We start from the raw sequence: 20,153 nt of genomic DNA on the forward strand, positions 1-20,153 counted from the left end.
GTATACACACAAGAGAAATGAAAACTTATGTCCACCAAAAGACATGTACAAGGATATTCATAGGCGCTTTATTTACAATATCTAAGAAACAGAAACAATACAAACATCTATCAATAAACTGTAGTAAATCTGTATACTAGAATTATTACACCATGGTTAAAAAAATGAACTACTGCTAAACACAACATGGACGAATCTTACAGATATAATACTAAATGCAAGAAGTCAGACCCAAAAGAGTTCACCTGTGTGAATTTACTTATGTGAATTTCAATAGCACACAAAAACAGGAAACAGGAGTCAGATGGTGATTGACTTTGGAGGCTTTTGACTGGGAAGGAGCAAGAAGCTTTCTGAGGTGCTGGAAATGTTTTATATGTCGATCTGGGTGACAATTAATGAACATATATACAAATACAAAAATTCAATGAACTTAAGATTTGTATACTGTAAGTTTTATCTCCCTTTACCCTGAAAGTTCATTTAATCTTTTTTTGTTTATATTATGTAAATATTGATAATCAATAAGGTTTTATAAAAATATCCAAAATTCAAGTGATTAATAATATTAATAATTATAAGGCACAAAAGAACTTTATGAAAGATATATTCATAACTTTTATGTACATTTCCCAACTATTAAAGTTGAAGTATAAAGAAAAATTTCACATTTCAAAGCATTTGGTTTACTGAAAACTTCATATTCTATATATTAGAACCTTTTTTTTTTTAATGTATAGAGCTATAACACTGAACAAAGTTCTCATTCTTCTTGTGACTGTTTACTACGACATTTTTTATCCCTTTTGTAGATACGTGCTCTATTAGAGGAAAATGAAAAGGGTGCACCATAAAAGTTCCAAAAGCTGTTTTTACAACCTCATTCCACTGCCAACTTTAGTTTTATTCTTTGAAATATCTTCCATTTAAGGTCCTCCAATTTTCTATACTGCAGCTTCTTAGCAGACCACTTGCCCATGTGCTTTCAAAAAATAAAATCAACACCAAACAAAAACCCTCATATTTTTTTAGTACATACTTTAATTTTTTTAATTAATTAATTTTTTTTTAAATTTTTGGCTGTGCTGGGTCTTCACTGCTGCACCCTGGCTTTCCCTAGTTGTGGCGAGCGGGGGTTACTCTTCATTGCGGTATGCAGGCTTCTCAATGTAGTGGCCTCTCTTGTTGCGGAGCATGGGCTCTAGGCATGCAGGCTTCAGCAGTTGTGGCACATGGGCTTAGTTGCTCCGCGGCATGTGGGATCTTCCCAGACGAGGGCTCGAACCCATGTCCCCTGCACTGGAAGGTGTATTCCCAACCACTGCGCCACCAGGGAAGCCCAAAAACCCTCATATTTTTAAATTAACTGCTTCATTTTATATATAGACTCCTTTCGCTCTAAATATATATATGTTCCAGTAATTAACAGTAAATGGAACTAAAGTGCTTTTTTTAAAACCAGTTTATTGAGGTCTGATTGACATACAAAAAGCTGTAAATATTTAATGTATACAACTTGATGAATTTAGAGGTAAGTATATACCTGAAACCAAGTCCCCCTAAAACCAAGTTCCCTTACAGAGCTTATGAACAACCTCTTTATCCAAAGCTTTACTCTCTTTCTTGTCCCGCCCCTGTTCCCCTCAGGATTGAGAAGTATCAAAGAAAAGGGAGACTGAAACCAAGCAGGACCCTGTGAGGCCTTCCCAGGTACAAAATCCCCCCCATGTGCCCCATTTCTTGTTTGTGGAACAAAAGGCTTTAGTCTCCTAGGCCTTCCGTGAGTTCCAAAGAGCTGACCCAAGCAGTTAATGATCAGGACAAGAGAGTCACAAGACTTCTAGTTCCTCCTGAAGGGATATAAATAACAATCTGACGCATACTTTGAGTTGTCCTGGAGAAACTAAGACCCCCATCCAGGTGGAGGATGGTGACTACCTGCTGACCACAAGGACCAGACTCCAGACTGATTGAAACCAGATGGTTAAGATTCCCAAAACATCACCCTGTTACCTTACCACCAACCAACCAGAAGGTCTACAAGCTGATCACGCATCCTAGGACCCTCTCCCCTAACACTGTCTTTAAAAACCCTTGCCTGAAAGCCATCAAGGAATTCCAATCTTTTGAGCATGAGGTGCCCATTCTCCTTGCTTGGTATCCTGCAAATAAACCCTTACTTTGCTGCAAACACCCACTGTGAGAGTTTGGCTTTCTGGAACTGCGGGCACATTAGCACCTACTTGGTAACATAACCATGAAACCATCACCACATTCCATAAACCATATCCATTACCTCCAAAAGTTTCCTCTTACCTTATTTATGGAATTAAATTTTTTAAGTCAATAATATTATTCAAGATAAATTTAACAGTGCAAACTAACATTTGTTTGATATAACTTCAAATAATTACAACTTTTTATTTCACATACTTTTATTTAAAATTTAAAAAGCACTTTAGCTGAAAACACTGTTCTTATTTGTTTTTCCTAGCAGAATAATCTGCAAGGAATAATGTAAAACTCAAAATACTCATCTAAAAAAAAAGCACTTTTCAGGGGCTTCCCTGGTGGCGCAGTGGTTGAGAGTCCGCCTGCCGATGCAGGGGACACGGGTTCGTGCCCCGGTCCGGGAGGATCCCACATGCCGCGGAGCGGCTGGGCCGGTGAGCCATGGCCGCTGAGCCTGCGCGTCCGGAGCCTGTGCTCCGCAACGGGAGAGGCCACAACAGCCAGAGGCCCGCGTACCACAAAAAAAAAAAAGCACTTTTCAAACTTTAACATGCATATGAGTGACCAGGGAAATCTGGTTAAAATGCACATTCTGATTCAGTAGGTCTGGGGTGGGGCCTGAGATTTTTAATCTCAGATAAACTAATAAACTCCTAGGTGATGTCCAAGCTGCTGGTCCAAGTACTACAATTTGAACAGTAAAAAGAGATTCTAAACAGTAATGATACCTAGAATTTAAATCAAAATTTAAAGGACCACTTAGGTTTTATTTTCACAGAGCTGGTCAATCCTGCCTACTATTAATTTGATATGGGTTTCATTTATGACATACTATCCCTTTTAAATTAGAATTGTACTATTACTATAGTGAAAAGAATTTTAGAAAATGTCTCTCTAGCTAAAATGGATATGACATTGTATCTTTTGTAGTACAGACACATATTCCCTTTAGACTTTGCCAGATTCACAGTTATGAATGTTTCAGAAGAGCCTGATAAGGAAGGGAGTACACATACTTGAATACTTAAGTGCTTCAAATGCTTTGTTAGGGAAAAGGTACATCTTTCAATAAAATAATGTCCTTGCGTTTTCTTTTTTCATACTAAAGAATTAGCTCCCAAATATGTCTTTTTAAAAGCACAGAAGGAATCATGAAAAGAGTTCATATCTGGCTTTATTCATTTTAAAAGCTGTTCTTAACAATTTTGCTATCCACTTAAAATTCTATTAGCAAAAATTTCCACTTGGGTGCTTTGCTAATGAAGACCATTCTGCAGTAAGTGTTGTTTTCCTCATAAGGCTAGAATCTTCTTAGAAGAGATGAATGGTTTACAAGAGGCAGAATAAGATGAAGATATAATTAATATAAAATATGGAACATTAAAAATTTGGTGAAGGAAAGATAATTCCTGAAAGAAACCTGAAATGGTTGTATATATAAGCAACACATAAACTGTAAACAGTATCATATTCCAATCTCAATTTAATGTTAAAATAGCCCTAAATATGACCAATTCATATCTAAGAAAAACATTTCAGGGCACAGTTATTGATGATAATGACAACAATAAATAACAATAATAGCCAAAACCCGTCACTGCTATAAACTCACATAGGCTGCAGTATTAATTGGTACTTAATATATTCAAATTACAATTCTTTCTTTTCCTGTTTTTATCCTATTCTATTCTGGGTTTTAACAGGAAGATACCATGCTTAAAACTTGCCTTTTATTAGCCATTTTATGTTCCTGCAACTTTCATTTTAACTTTATAAGAGAAATAAAGTATTTAAGAACTTCGTGGGGTTTTCTGAGTGAAAATAAAATAAAATAAATGGATAACCTTTTGGGAAAAATGAATATGATCCTTTCTTCCCAGCATGGACAAAAATAAACTTCAGGTAGATTAAAAATTTGATATAAAAGTGAAACTACGGGAAGACCTAAGAACAAACATTTAAATGAATTTATTAAATAATCGAACACTTTCCTACTGATAGATGCTAACTTTAGCATATAATAAATTCTACATGTATTTTCTTGTTGTGGGGAAGTTTTTGAAGTATGTTTTATGGCATGTTCCCAAAGAAGAAACAATAAGGAAAAAAAATGTTACAGATTTTACTATGTAAACATTAAAAGTGATGTATCAGAAATTACTACAAGCAAAATTAAATGGTACATGATGACATGGAGAAAAGATTTATAATATAAATGACAGATAATACTCTTAATGTATAAAAAATATCAGAAAATAACAAGATACAGCCTAGTAGGAAAATGGCAAAGGACATGAGAAAACAATTCACAAACAGCCAATAAACATATTTTAAAATGTTCATTCTCACTAGAAAAACTGAAATCTAAATTAAAAAAAAAAGATAGCACTTTTGCTCATATTGGCAAAGGTATTTTAAAATGGCTATTATCCAACTTTGCAAAATTTGGCACTTCTGGTAGGAGACAGTATGGTAGATTTGAGAAAATAAGTGAAAGGAAGTTAAATATGTGGGGCTGCCTGAGGACATGCAGGATTGCTGGACATCATGGAGGGCTTCGCTGAGGTTGGAGACCAAAGTTTTTGGTTTCCCAGTGCACATAAAATGTTTAAACTATACTTTAGTCTTTTAAGAGTGCAATGGCATTATGTCTAAAAAACAATGTATATAACTTAAAACTACAAAGCAGAAAAACAATTACAATAATGTTAAAGATCACTGATCACACAGAACACCGTAACAAATAATAATGAAAAGCTGGAAATATTGTGAGAATTAACTAAAATGTGACACAAAAACATGAAATGAGCAAATGTTCTTGGAAAATGGCACCAATGGACTTGCTAAACACAGAGCTGCCACAAAACTTCAATTTAAAAAAACGCAATTGGGCTTCCCTGGTGGCGCAGTGGTTGAGAGTCCGCCTGCCGATGCAGGGGACACGGGTTCGTGCTCCGGTGCGGGAGGATCCCACATGCCATGGAGCGGCTGGGCCCGTGAGCCATGGCCGCTGAGCCTGTGCGTCCAGAGCCTGTGCTCCACAACGGGAGAGGCCACAACAGTGAGAGGCCCGTGTACCGCAAAAACAAAACAAAACAAAAACCGCAATCATCTGCAAAGTGCAATGAAGAGAAGCACGATAAAATGAGGTAATGCCTGCACTATGTTGAACAGAAGTGGCAAAAGTGGGCATCCTTCACTTGTTCCTGATCTTAAACGAAAAGCTTTAAGTCTTACACTATTGAGTATAATGTTAGCTGTGGGTTTTTCATGTATGGCATTTATTATGTTGCAGTAGTTTCCCTCTATTCCTAGTTTGTTGAGTATTTTTATGATAAAAGTGTTGAATTTTGTCAAATGCTTTTTCTGCATCAATTGAGATGATCATGTGATTTTTCCCCCCTTTGTTCTGTTACTGTGGTAATTATACTGACTGACTTTCATAGGCTGAACTATCCTTGCATTCCAGGGATAAATCCCAGTTGATCATGCTGTAGAGTCTTTTTTAAAGGCTTCCTCATTTGGTTTGCTAGTTGTTATACTTTTCAACTCCAGAATTTCTTTTTGATTTCCCTTGAGATTTTTCTAACTCTGATATTTCCATTTTGTTCATGTGCTGTTCTCTCGACTCATCTTTAACATGACTGTTTTAAAGTCTCTGTCTAGTAGATATGCCATCAGGTCTTTTTCAGGAATGGTTTCTGTTGATTTTTTTCTCCTTTGAATGGGCCATATTTTCCTTTGTGTGCCTTGTGATTTTTTTGTTGAAAACAACATTTGAATGTAATAATTTAACCCTGGAAATCAGATTCTCCCCCTCCTCCAGGGATGCCATTTTCTGTTACTACTTTGGGTTTTTAAAAAAAAATTGTTGTAGCCTCTCTCTGAGCCAAGGATCAGGTTAAGGTATAAACCGAAGTTCTTCTCAGGTCTTTCTGAGCCTGCTCCTTTCCCTGAACATGTGGTCACTTTCCAATTTTCCTCATATATACAGTTGCTTTTGAATGTCCTAGACTTTAATGTCTGACTCCCAAAATGGGAAAAAGAAAAAAATTAAGGGGGTGGAAAAATGCACTAGTCCTTGAAATCCCCAGGAAGTCACTTTAGCCGCAGGAGGAGGTGTCTGACACAATGGGGAGGTGCAAAAACAATGGCCACCCTCCTCTTCACAACTCTGGGATGAGAGCACAGATCCCAGAAGTTTAGAGGACAGTGTCCTCCTTTTTGTTCACCCTGGCTCTACAAGCTGTGTGCAAGGTGCTCAAGGAAGAAGTGTACAGCTGCCTGACACAGCACTGGGGGTGGAAGACGGGGAGTTGCAACTATGCTAAGAGCTGAAGAGCTGGAGCTGACCAAAATTGACTGCAATTTATTACTATTCAAGCCTTCCCCTAGAAATTGCAATTCTTCAATAGACTCCAGAGTTCCAAAACAGTTACATTAGACAAATACTGCTAGTCCAACTGTCATCTAGGGGGGGTGACAGATTCCTGGTGCTTCCTACTTTGCCATCTTCCCTGAAAATTACTCATCTTTGTATATTGATCTTGTCACCAATTACCTTTCTAAATCCATTTACTAGTTCTACAACTTTTCAATTAATTCTCTTGGGTTTTGAAGTACAGTCAGAGCATCCACAAATAATCTAATATTTCCTCCTTTAAAATATTTATATCTGTCATTTCTTTATCTGGATTTTCTATTATTTAAATGTGTTATTGGCAAATATTCTTTTCTTGTTCTTTCTTGACTTAAATAGAATATATTACTAGTGCTTCTATGTTAATCATGAGGTTGGCTGTTAGTTTTATTAATCTTTATATGGTTAAGTATTTTTACTTTTTTATTTACTAATATTTTCCCCTCAACAATTTAATTAAATATCATGAGAATATAATTTAACACTGAAACATTTAATATATTTCCTAACACTGGAATATTCTTATATTCCTGGGAATAACCAATACTTGGTTTTAATATAATACTGGCTTTATTTTTATAATTATTTACCTTTTTAAAAAACTTAAAAAGTGACTGATTTGAGGTTTTCACTTTTGTACTGTCTTTAAAAGGTTTTTATGTCAGTGTTACACCACCTAAAAGGAACTGGGAAGCTTTCCATATTTTTCTGTGTTCTGGAGAATTCTGTTCTTTGTAGGTGTAAATATAGCTATCTATATAAACTGAATTAAGTCTAGCAGCATGTTCATTAATAATTTTTCTTTCCTCCCTAGGTGTATTCAAGTTTCCTACCTCATTTTGAATCATTTTTTGTCAACTTTATTTTCTTAAAAGCATCCTTTTTATATATTTTAGAATAAAATTTATATATTTTAATATGGTATTCTCTAGTAAGTTTAATCCTCATCTCTGGTTATTATCTCTAATTCTGATATTATAATTTAAAATTTTATTTTTTCCTTGGTTAAAGAATTGCTAGAAGGTTGTCAATTTTGTCCACCTTTTCAACAAATAATCAATTTTGTTTTCCTGTTTCCTAATTTATCATAGAAATGTACTTCCATCTTTCCTTTTACCATTTTGCTTTATTATTCTCTTTCAAATTTCATAATAAGAATGCCTACTACATTTTACTTCCAGTTTTTAGCCCAGATGTTTTCCAATTGGTAAAGCTTTGGGTAACACGTTCATGTGTGTTTCCCATATTGCAATTTGGCTCTTGTCCCCACCACATGAATAAAACTGCCCTCAGTAAGTCATGGATCATCTATATATTGACAAAGATAACAAACCTGTCACCCTTGTTTTACTAGAACTCTTCATATAGTATCTGTCATCACCTATGCCCTCCTTCTTGAAACTATTCTCTTGGCTTCTCTGATAAAACCCTCTTCTCATTTCTCTCCTGACTCTCCAATCATCCTTCCTCAGCATTCTACCCTGGTAGTGCTTATTTTCTTCTCTTAAATGTCACTGTTTCTCAAGACTGTGTGTCCTGGAAGCTCTACTCTTATTAAACATGATTCCTAGTGACCTCAGACAAACACATGGACTCAACTATCTTTTACATGCAAAGCTCCATAAATCCAAATGTACAGCTCCCGATTAGATCAGACTGATTGCAGAAGGATATCCCACATGTATCTTGTCTAACTTAGACAATATCATCACCTTTATCCCCCCAGTTTTACACTTTCTCTCTATTCCAGATACTTGTGATTAGTATCAATATTCCCAGATTGGTAACTTAGGAATTATTTTAGAACTCTTCCCTCTCATTTAACCACATTCAAGCAGTCACCAACTTCTGAAGGTTTACCTTTAGCCCCCAAGAATCTGTCCCCTTATGGCTCTTCCTTAGAGTATGTATTTTCATAAAAACTACTTCGACAATCCCTTAACTATCCTGTCTGCAACCTGGCTCTCTCTTATCTACATGCGACACCAGTTTCCAACTGATTTTTAATAAATGAAAATTTGTGTATTGATGACTCTTAGCTTGCATATTCTATTTGTTTCCTCTACTTAGGATGACCTCTACCCACTCCTTTTTTACCTATCTAATCCCCCATGTCCTTCAAGTTCAATTCTTATTAACTCCCTCTCTGGAAAGCTCCCTCTCTGTATATGAATATTATTATACATACTCTTCTTACTGTGCTAGCACAGCACCTTGGGCACGTCTTTCATAAAACATGTATTCTACAGTAATCACCGATTTATTAGTCTATTTTCTGTGAAAGGAAAAGTAACCTGAGACCAACAGACCTTGACTGTTTGCTTTGTACTCATTAGGAAGCACATGTTTGTTCACATTCAAAGTCTGTATCATGTATGAAAGATTTTAGAAAAATTCTGTCTAAATAAGAACTCATGTAAACATATCTATAATGAGAACTGATTGACTGTTAGTAAACTTCCTGTGATACAGGAAAATATATAAGGGAAATACTCCAGCTCCACAAATTCATGCTGCCGGGGGTCAGAAAGCAGACTCTTATTAAGGCTTCTCTGAGCTTAGGAATGTAAAAATAGACCAGGTACTTTGGACTGGATTCCTACTGATTGTTCCACACTATATTACAAACCTGTGTCTAATATAACCAGGCTGTTAGATAGACCAGTATAATTTAAAAAAAAAAAAAAAAAGCCAGAATGGTGATTGTGATGCATCCTTGAAAAACGTGAGTCTTTAATAATGAAATAAAAACAAAGAAGGATTTGATCATTATAAACCCATTCCTTAAGGTCTTTCCAATTTACTGCTGCACAACACAATGCTCAATTTAAAATATTAGCTCTCACAGAACGCTTTCAGGTTTTTGTTGTTTGTTTTTGTGGGAGTTTTTTGTTACCTTGTTTGTTTCCATAATTAATTACAGTATATAACTCAAAGGAACATAAATTTCATAAGGACAAAGCTGGACCAAGAATGTAAAACTTAAGTAAGCTGTTTAGAAAAAACATTTAGTAAAAGTTCAAGTTTTCCAATCTGTATGTCATTTTAGCCCTCACCTATTAAATACAGTAAGTTTGCTTTAATTACAAATTTTTGGTTATTGAAAAATGGTAGTGAAACTAGGGCTTGAGATTCTACCACTAATTATGACTCAAAATTACACTGTTCCAGGAACAGATTATAAGCCTACATCCTGTAAGCCACCTCAAAATGAATTTTGTTGTTCACAGGAAGAACTCAAAAGAACGCTGAATGGAATGGGAAAAAATTGTCACCAATAGGGAAACAGTAAAACAATATTTTTAAATGTGAAAAACTCACATTCACATAGTTCAAGAATTGCATTTTTCAAACGTACCTTGTCCATTAATTTGCTGGCATGAAGACTCAAGCTACTGAAGAATATTTTTTTGCTCAGCAAATGCATTTCTTCAATGGTAGTCAACAATGTAGTTGCACTATTTCCAACAATGCCACTAAAAGCAAAGAATATTTCAGGTTGCAAAACAGGCCAAAACAACCCAGCTCTTTAACTGAGTAGAATTCTTTAAAAAGACCTAGATTTAAATAAAAGTTTTTATATAGAATATAACCTGTGAATTAAAAACAATTACTCTAGTTTCATATAAAAATGAGGGGTTTTTTCCTTTTAAGTTAGGTGATGAACAAATGAAAACAAACTACAGTGTTTTAAATATTTCACAATCTCTTAGAAAAGCAGTGGGTTAGAACAAACACTTGTAATATGCAAACCCATGTCTCTATTTTTCCTCTATTATAGTAAATGCATGTTTTGATTATCCAAGAAGATCTGATTTTAAGGAAGCCATTCCATCAATAGCTCTATGGAGAAAATAATTTTTATTAATACTGAGCTTTTTAAATTAAAACTGTTACACTGTATCAATAACACACCTGTAAATTATAAAGCTTCTCAATTTTTATACAGCTACCTAAATAGCATATATTTAGACTAATTATGAAAAATCTGATAACATTTTGAAATAATTATTCTACATTCCATAATTCTCAATTTTATATTACAAGGATATTTCTTAGACTTATCCAATGGGGTTTCTCATTTTTGGCAGAATGTAAGACAAGCATGTATATAAAACAACTCCCTATTTTATTCTCCTATTCATGTATTGAAAGTGACTCTTCTGTTCCTGATACTGGCATGCTTGATAAAAAGTAATTTAAAATCATTTTTTAATAGGCTAATATGAAAACTATCAAAAACATAGCTTGGAAGAACACTTTTAACACAACTACACATATAACATGGTCTTATGGTGACATCTACAATAAGGCTCAAGTCTATGTATACCACCAAAAGATATTTGCAAGGTGAAAATGAATGCAAATTTTGGAGTTGAAGATCATATTTTATCTGATTAAGAACCACTTGTCTTATCTATAAAGTCACTTTTATTTAGAGAAGATAAGACAGCTATTACTTAGAGGAGATAAAGCTATCGTTCTGTTCTATCACTAATGGAAAACGAAATGTTAAAGAAGAATTTATGTAAACACCCAGAATAGGACATGTTATTAATTATGCCCTACTCTGAGTATAACATATAGTTGCTTTAGGTGCCATGGATCTCTTTTACTAATATAGGAGGACTCAAAAAATACTTATAGACTTACACTGCTGTGTGTGTGTGCGTGTGTGCTTATGCTTGGAGAAGAAAGGGAAAAGGAAACGATGGACCTCAGAAGTACAGAATGTATAATAGGCATATAATGATTCATATGGTGTGAAGGTTCTACTAGTTATACTTAGTCATGCATAGAATACACACACAAAAAATATTACACTGTGTTCTAACTGAAATGAAGTGTCACATGGGATTTAAGAAGCACATTTAACCATTCCACTTACCTGATTGTATGGTGATAAAATTTGAGGAGGTTAGAAATTTTATATAATAAAACTGCCCCAGGTTCAGCAACTATTACTTGTTCAATTCGAACCTATTAAAAAACACATGAGAAAAAACTAAACATTTCCTAAAAGTGTAACTTTTCTTCATTAATCACATGTGGTATGAATAGCATTAAAAAGATTAAATTTTATTATTGCAGAAATCACAAAATTCCTTCTAAATAAAGAATTTCTGAACATTAAATCACAGAGGATGGTAAAACGACACAGAAACTTTAGCACAGATATGCTCTATAAAAAAATGATTCATTACCTACAGAATGTGGTTCAAGGCAATTGCTATCAGAAATAATCAACACAATGAGGTCATCTCGAGGTTTTTCACCAGCGTATAATGGAATTTACTTTAGCACTAAATTGCAAAGCAGCTGTTACATCCCTAAAAGCAGATTATCAGTGAAAAGGTACTGCTCTATGAATGAATATTAAGGAAAAAAGGGAAAAAAAAATCTTCTCTTTAAACGACTATACCAAGTTTCTTTCTATTAGAGAATCGGAAAGCAGATAAATCTTGAATTAGCACCAACCTCTTTGGCCAATTATAATACTGCCAGGGCAGTACCTCAGATCTAGTTCAAGGTTAACTTGATATGCTCAAGTTTAACTACTAGGAATCTTTTCTAATTAAAATCCATCCCTCACTAATCTTTCCCTCCCTTTATATTCCCTAATTAACAAATACAATCTAAACCACACTGAATGTGCTTACTTACATATTATATTACATCTATGCTTATTAAGCTGCTGATAACATATGTGTCTTCTTGTTTCCTAACTGGATTCTAAACACAGACATTGTGTTCTCTGGTTCACTTACATCTCTGCAGCATTTGGTAGAACAGTACATACACAAGAGATGGTCAATAAACAAATGCTTTTGAAAACATTTAGATTTTGGAGTATGTCATAATATCAACGAATGTGATCTGCTAAAATGGTATTTTATAAATACATGTATATGAGTATGCAAAAACCTCTTGCATAGAAAATTGCCAATGATTATTTTAAAATGCGTTTTATTACCCTACATTGTGTTAATCTGACAAAATTACGGCCTGAATTCAAGCTGCTGTTTCTTTAAAATCAGAATAAGTCATTAATTTAACCAGCTACCATATAACGTATATAAAAACAAAATATTTTACCTTTAGGGGCCTGCACACACCCTCAGTAATATGTCCAACAACTTCCTGAATATTTTCTTCAACACCTACAATTAATTATAACATAACTAAAATTTTTTTTCCATGTTACACTTTGCTTCACATAAGTTCAGAAAATTAACAAACACTAATATATATGATTAAAGGCATTAATAAACATTTAAAATAACAATTAATGATATTTTATTAAGTTTAATATCTTTAGGACATTACTAATTATATCAATATGAGTCTAAAGCCCTATCAATTGATTTGACTGTTGATTAATGAACATTATTTCTTTGTGAAAAAGAGTAAATGTATGAAAAACAGACTGTGAAATTTATTAACTGAAAGAGGTGATGTGAAGATGTATTAGCACTCGTTCCACAAACTCCTTACTCTAGGCAGTAGTGCTAAGCACACAAACTACGGGTATAAAGATGGAAAACACGCCTTGCAATCTAATGGAAAAACCGACATTTACTGATTATTGACTATGTATCAAGGTCTGTACAGGGTACTTGACATGTACTGCTTGTAACCACCTTCATTTTTACAGATGAAGAGACTCAGGTTTAGAAGAATTCATGCCATTCCCACAGAATAACTTATTTCTAACTCCAATTATTTTCTTCCCACTTCTTACTGTTACCTCTCATGTAAATTTTCCTACATCTTTTAACAAATACATTCTTTTAAACTGGGTAATCAGCATAACAGAAAAAAACTTTAAAAAGTGCAGACTTTGTGCCAACCTATCATATATGCTGAATCTAATCTCAATATTGAAGAGTTAAAAACGAAGAGGTTAAGTCCTGCACCCATTCGTATACTGGCCTCTCCTGCAGATGACGTGCTGAACCAGGATGACGTGGGGCTGAGCTATTCAAAATAGGTAAGTGATACCAGTCACAACATCTCTCTTCACTTCCTAGCAAAGCCAGAGCATCTTAATTATCTACTAACCCCTTCTACAACAGGCATCTTAAAGTAGTCACAACTAAGAAGATTTGAAATTCTGTAAACAGACGTTTGCAACTCAAAAATAATCATTTTTCTTCTTTGAAATCAAGACCAAAATTTTAGGTACATTTAGTACATAGCTAATTATTTATTATTTATTTATTTGGCTGCATCAGGTCTTAGTTGCGGCACGCTGGGTCTTCGTTGAGACGTGCAGGATCTTTTGTTGCGACGCACAGGCTCTTCATTGCAGCGTGCAGGCTTCTCTCTAGTTGTGGCGCACAGGCTCCAGGGCGCACAGGCTCTGTAGTTTGCGGCACGCAGGCTCTCTAGTTGTGGTGCACGGGCTTAGTTGCCCCGCAGCATGTGGGATCTTAGTTCCCCGATCAGGGATCAAACCTGCGTCCCCTGCACTAGAAGGCAGATTCTTTACCACCGGACCACCAGGGAAGTCCCAGTACGTAGGTAATTATTCAAAAAACTTTAAAATAGTCACATGAGAATGACAAAAGGGGCTGGATAGTAGAAATGAAAGAAGTAGTAGCTTAACGACCTTAGGCCAGTCACTGACTGAGCCTGTGTACTCAAGATAAAATGAAGAGAACATCACCTTTTGCCTTTAAAGGATGGTGGCTGAGATAATGTCGGCCAGGCACTCCAGAGATGCCTTAAAAGTGAAGCAGAGGGGTCTAGGCTTACAAGAAAAGGTCCCAAGGGTCCAGTATAAAAATGTGATCAGTTGTGTGACCAAATAAAAGTGACGGAAAAGAAAGTCTATCAGCAGAAAAAGGGGGAAACTAGAGACAGGAAGATTAATTAGGATGCTTATTAAATCACCTAGTGTGAAGAGTTTATCTCCATGAAGAAAACAGAAACAGAGAAGTCCTGCGTGATTTACTAGATCTAGGCATGAGTGGTAACAATCAGAGGACCCACCTTGTGTAGTTACATGCTTTAAGAGAGCTTCAAGGTGTTCTTTTTCAGAAGCAGTAGCCTGATGGAGCCAAGCCAACATATCTCCTACATATCTAATGAAAAAACTAAATGTTAGTAAAGATTTCCTTCAGAAAAACATCAAATACTCCAATACTGTCTGACTACTATACCTCAAAGGGTCATGGGAGTGCATTTCAATAGGTCTAGGTGTACCTCCTGGGCCCCCTCTTGTAAGAGCATCGATAAATCCACGAACAACTGTACTTCTTCTAGCTGTTCCAAACTCATCTAAGGTATACCTAGAAGAAACAAGTTATTAACAAACAGTTGCTTTTCTTCCTAATGGTTACATCAAAGTATTCATGCACTTTCTAAGATATCTAAAGCTTTTTTACACAATTCTCTCAAGCAATACTGTTTTAAACAACAAAAAATATTTATGAAATAACTTTATCATAATGATAATTCAACCTAAAGGTGCATCTTTTTATGCCTAAGAAAGAATGCTGGGATTTGGAATCAGTAACAGAGGCAGTGGCAATAAGGGATAGAGCAGGGGATTTGGTATAAGTAAAAATCAAGACAAGGTGGAAACCTGGGACTCTTCAGGTTTCAGTGCCCCCCTTGCCCAAAACATGATGCTCCACTGCACACACAAGGCCTAATACCTAGTTCTCAGAGGCTAGTTACATTTAGAACTCTGCCATCCAAAATATAAGACTTTTCCTTCTACATTAAAAAATTCTCATTTATGTTTATTCAATATTATCAAAATTTACCATCAAAATTTGTCCAAAATATACTATTCATATTTAAAAGCTTATTTTGACTCCAATGTTAAACATATGTTCCTTAAATTTACTGACCAACTATGCATACAGAGCAAATACTTTTACATATATTTACAAGTTATCAATTATGGTTGGGGGAAAAAAATGGACTTTTGAAGGTGAGGAATTTGTAGGAAAGAAAAGCTTTGAATGAAAGAATCAGACAATTTGGGATCAAATTATAGGATGGCTTAGAGTTACCAACAGTACCTGTTTCTTCGACTAGAATCAGCTTTTGTTTCCCATTATCACCACCCGATGCCCAACTGAAAGTTCTATTTTAAAAGTACATAGGAAAACAAAGTATTTTTTTCATAGTCCGATGTCAGCGAATTCTAGACCAATTAACTTTTAAATCCCTAAACAGTACTCTACTAAACGTTGAGAATTATTTCATTACCTTACATATAAATAAAAGTTATCAAAATTCCCCAAAGGTTTCCAGAAGAATTTCTTAGGCTATACTGCTTTCTTTAATATGCTACTGATTTAATGAAAAACCCACATTTTTTTTTTAACATAGGAAAGCTGGAAGACGGAATATTTTTAAATCAAAGTGTAGTGAAGTAATCAATAGCTGTGAATTTTTAGGACTCTGAACCTTTTTAGAGGACTGTTCACTAGTAATCAGATCATGGTCGTTTGTGGTTTTTTGGTTTTGGTTAAAAAGAAATGGTTTTGAAATTCCCTGCAGTGACATACCAGATATATACGTCAAGATGAAAACGCAGTATCAAGCTAAGTGTTGCTAAAGTACACAATTGCCTTGCATTCACTTTCTATTTTTTAAAATAAATTAGAACCAAAATGCTTTTTTCTATTTTTTGCCTCATATTCTCAAATCATAAACGTTCAGGGTAAAGAATGCATTCCTTTAAATCAGCGGTCCCCAACCTTTTTGGCACCAGGGACCCGTTTCGTGGAAGACAATTCTTCCACAGAAGGGTGGGGGGGGATGGCTCAGGCTGTAACGCAAGCGATGGGGGCGACGGGGAGCCGCAGATGAAGCTTCCCTGGCTCAGCGCTCACCTCCTGCTGTGCGGCCCGGTTCCTAACAGGCCGAGGACCCCTACTGGTCTGCGGCCCGGGGGTTGGGGACCCCTGCTTTAAATGATCATCAAGTCCATGAAATGACTTGTGATCAGACGACTCCTTATGACAGCACAAAATTCACAAACTTTTACCTTTTTAAATATGTAAAACTAATCTTCACCCTCTGGACCCAAATGGCTATGTAATAAACAGAAACAACGTAACTTCTGTTTCTAGGACTATTCACTGTGACCACAAGTTATATTAGAAACCAGTGAATCCACTGGCATTTTAAATGGGGGAGGGGCGATTTAAAAAGCCTAACAAACACTAGAATCTGTTTACTATAACATATAAACAATATTAATGCTTATTTTCCTGCAATAGATATAATTTGAAGAACAGCATGAGCTAAAAGGAACCTTCAATGATACCTGAAGACACGAAACATCTTTTCCCAGAGACAGAAGAAAATTTCTTTGACCAAAACGGATTCTCTTCCAACAAAGGTCAAAAACTGAAAATGTAGCTTTACAAAGGTGACTGTTAAAATTATGTAAATATTCTAAAATGCCTCTAGTTAAAATAAAAATTTAAATCTCCGTTTTTTTGTATCTAGCCATAGTAGAGAAAGAAAAATTCTGGTCAAACAGCAAATTAAAAGATGAAAAAATTTGTCCAAAAAAGAATTAAAAGATAAAATAGTGTAGAAACCTAAGAAATGCAATAAATAAAAAAATGAAGAAAGATCAGCATTGTACACATTACTATGTTCTTTAATAATTTATATGCTGAAGGTTTACGAATGGAAAGAAGACAACATCAATTTGTTCATTTCTACTTGTAATAAATTTTTTTTGAAGAAACTTCTGTACTTGATTTATTAAAAGTCAATAATGCATTAGCATTCGGTTATATAATACCTAAGAAAAACTGAGTATGGCAACTTTCCCCAAAGACTTCAATAACTGACATTTTCTCGTACGTGATACTTACACACGTGAGACACAATAATGAACAGTGAAGCCTTTACACATCACTTAAATCAAGTTCATATAGTGCCATCTGGTGGTTAACATGATACACTATTAAGTTCTCCCTAAATTTAAAGAAACCACCACTTTTGGAAACAGGTGATTACTTAAGATGAAAGGACCATTTTCTCTTTCTTAACATTCATGTTATGGTACTTAACTGTCACTAAAATCCTCCCTCTTCCCCATTCAACCCGCAAATGCTTCTTACAACCTTCCATACTGCACTACTGCCCCCATCCCGTGTGTCCTTTAGAGATAAATCTTTGCCTATTTTAGTTCTATTCTTTGTCTTTCAAGCATTTTGCCTTACTGTCGTGCAGGCCTTAAATACACTTCTCTTTAGCTGAAAACTTTCCAGTTTATCTCCTTTCAAAATAGAAATAATAGCTAATATTTTGTGATGAGCAAAGCATTATGGTAAACACCTTATGGGAACATTCTAATTTAATCTTCCCAACAACCCGGCAAGACAGGCACTATTTTTATCCTCATTTTACAGCTCAAGGAAACTGAAGCTTATAAAGGTGCATGGGTTCATCAAAAAATCTAACTCAGAGCCCACCTTTTAAACCATTATGCAATATTGCTCCTTTCCAAGTGCTGATCAAGAATCAAAATTTAGAAAAAATATGTTTATACAGTAGAAGTCAGCTGACCTTCTCAGATGCCCAAAACAGACAAAGGCATTTTTTAAAAAAGATTAACCTTGTGAACAATTATGAATCTGTGGTCAATGTTACACATTATTAAACAAAGACCAAATGTTTTAAGTACCAAAAGACTCTCATAATCAAACACCAATAGCTTACAGTGAAAAAGCTGGGAAAGAAATTTCGAAGTCGATAAGATCTGCTGCGCTGGTGGTCAAGAGTGAAAACATCAGCTTATCACAGGCACCGGCACAACACGCAGGGCTATTATGATCCAGCTCTTGCTACTAACCCAACCGCCAGGGCAAGCTGTCACAGTTTCCTAAAGGTACATATTCCTCCTCAATCCACACCTCTGCACCTGCTGTTCCCTCAACCTGGGATCTTCTCTCCTCCTTTTCGTCCTGGAAAATGCTTATCACCTTAAGAAGTCATTTCATACCTACTTCCTGAGGGGAATTTCCTCTAATATTCACCCCTTCCTCACCACAGACTACTTGAGACTTGAGCACTTGAGACTTGAGCACTTGAGCACTTGAGACTTGACTTTTAGAAAAGCAATTAATGTATTCATTAAAGTGGATTTGTCTATTTGTTCAATAAAACAAAGCAATTTGAAGGCAATGTTTTATTGATGTTAAGTCTGCTGCACTTAGAACTGTGCTTAACACATAGTGAGTACTCAGTAAGTAGCACTGGGATGTTATTATTTTATGTAGCTGTCCAGCATTTGTGTTCTGGAACCTTATTACAGGACAAGCAATGTTCCAGTCAGAAAACAAAGTAAGAAGGAAATCCTCTAAAAATACGTAAGCATATGAAAGGCATGGCTCAGGGCAGGACTGATGCCTATGCAGGAGTCCCCTGGCTTTCTGTTTCCGGAATTTTAACTCCCCACTTGGTCTTCCTATTTCCATACTATTCCAGGCATTAAAAGTAAAAAAGGTATTTACTTCTATTTTATATGAAAAGTAAAAGAAAAAATACAGAATAATAAATTTATAAGTTAATAATGCATAAAGTTCTTATCCAAAGCATTATCACATAGCGCTTGGCTGACATAACTTACAGGATCAAATATCTGAACTCCTTCTTTCTTAAGTCCTACTGATGGAATTCTAATTTTAAATTTTCTTTTTTCATCTCTGGGCAATTATTATTTGTCAGTCTATTCGACCTTCTCTCCAGGGCAGGGTTGATACAGGAGTTTTAGTTACATACAATTCCTAGGTCGTTAACGAGATGACAGATTGGGGAAAAGCCCTTAGCCTGTACACAAATAAGAGGTAGTCTAGATACAGGGACACCTTGGTTTTCATCTCCATGTTGCATTCTACAGCAAGTAATAATATGCAAATAAGCTGATGCCCCAATGGTACCGAGATGAGATAAAAACATCACTGTAAATTATTATATTGCTCACACTATTGTATGTGAATTTGATAATACTGAAAGTCAATGTAAATTATCGAAGAAAAAGTAAGTTGTTTTTTTTAATTAGGAAAAAGTCACTCACTTATATAAGACAGGTCTATCCTGCAGGGCTTCCATTGCCTGAGTCAGTACTGGAGATATGTCACATGATTCTTGTGTCAATGCTCTGCATTCACCTGAAAAATCATTATAACACTTATTGTGTTATTTAATCATTATAACATTATAACACTTGTTAAAGTACAATTAATAAGTACCTTATTATGTCTGTTGTACAGCCAGAGTCTAAATACTGTATTAAAAAAATGCTTGGGGGGCTTCCCTGGTGGCGCAGTGGTTGAGAGTCCGCCTGCTGATGCAGGGGACACGGGTTCGTGCCCTGGTCCGGGAAGATCCCACATGCCACAGAGCGGCTGGGCCCGTGAGCCATGGCCGCTGAGCCTGTGCGTCCGGAGCCTGTACTCCGCAACGGGAGAGGCCACCGCAATGAGAGGCCCGCATACCGCAAAAAAAAAAAAAAAAA

At 35.5% G+C, this 20,153-nt stretch overlaps 1 protein-coding gene across 4 annotated transcripts in view; it reads right to left on the minus strand.

Annotated features, from left to right (window-relative positions):
• COG6 (component of oligomeric golgi complex 6) overlaps positions 1-20,153 on the minus strand; it is an 82,884-nt gene that overhangs the window by 45,224 nt on the left and 17,507 nt on the right. For all 4 annotated transcript variants that reach the window (XM_027116436.1, XM_027116439.1, XM_027116437.1 and 1 more), the window contains exons 8-13: positions 19,713-19,806; positions 14,818-14,946; positions 14,648-14,739; positions 12,749-12,813; positions 11,541-11,632; positions 10,011-10,128 (exon numbers count right to left, since the gene is read on the minus strand). In XM_027116436.1, coding sequence (XP_026972237.1) covers positions 10,011-10,128; positions 11,541-11,632; positions 12,749-12,813; positions 14,648-14,739; positions 14,818-14,946; positions 19,713-19,806 — 590 coding nt within the window. The remainder of the gene's footprint in view (positions 1-10,010; positions 10,129-11,540; positions 11,633-12,748; positions 12,814-14,647; positions 14,740-14,817; positions 14,947-19,712; positions 19,807-20,153) is intronic.

This window comes from Aethalodelphis obliquidens, unplaced genomic scaffold (assembly GCF_003676395.1).
Source record: "Aethalodelphis obliquidens isolate GAN/ISIS:26980383/991018 unplaced genomic scaffold, ASM367639v1 scaffold16, whole genome shotgun sequence".
NCBI classification, from domain to species: Eukaryota; Metazoa; Chordata; class Mammalia; order Artiodactyla; family Delphinidae; genus Aethalodelphis; species Aethalodelphis obliquidens.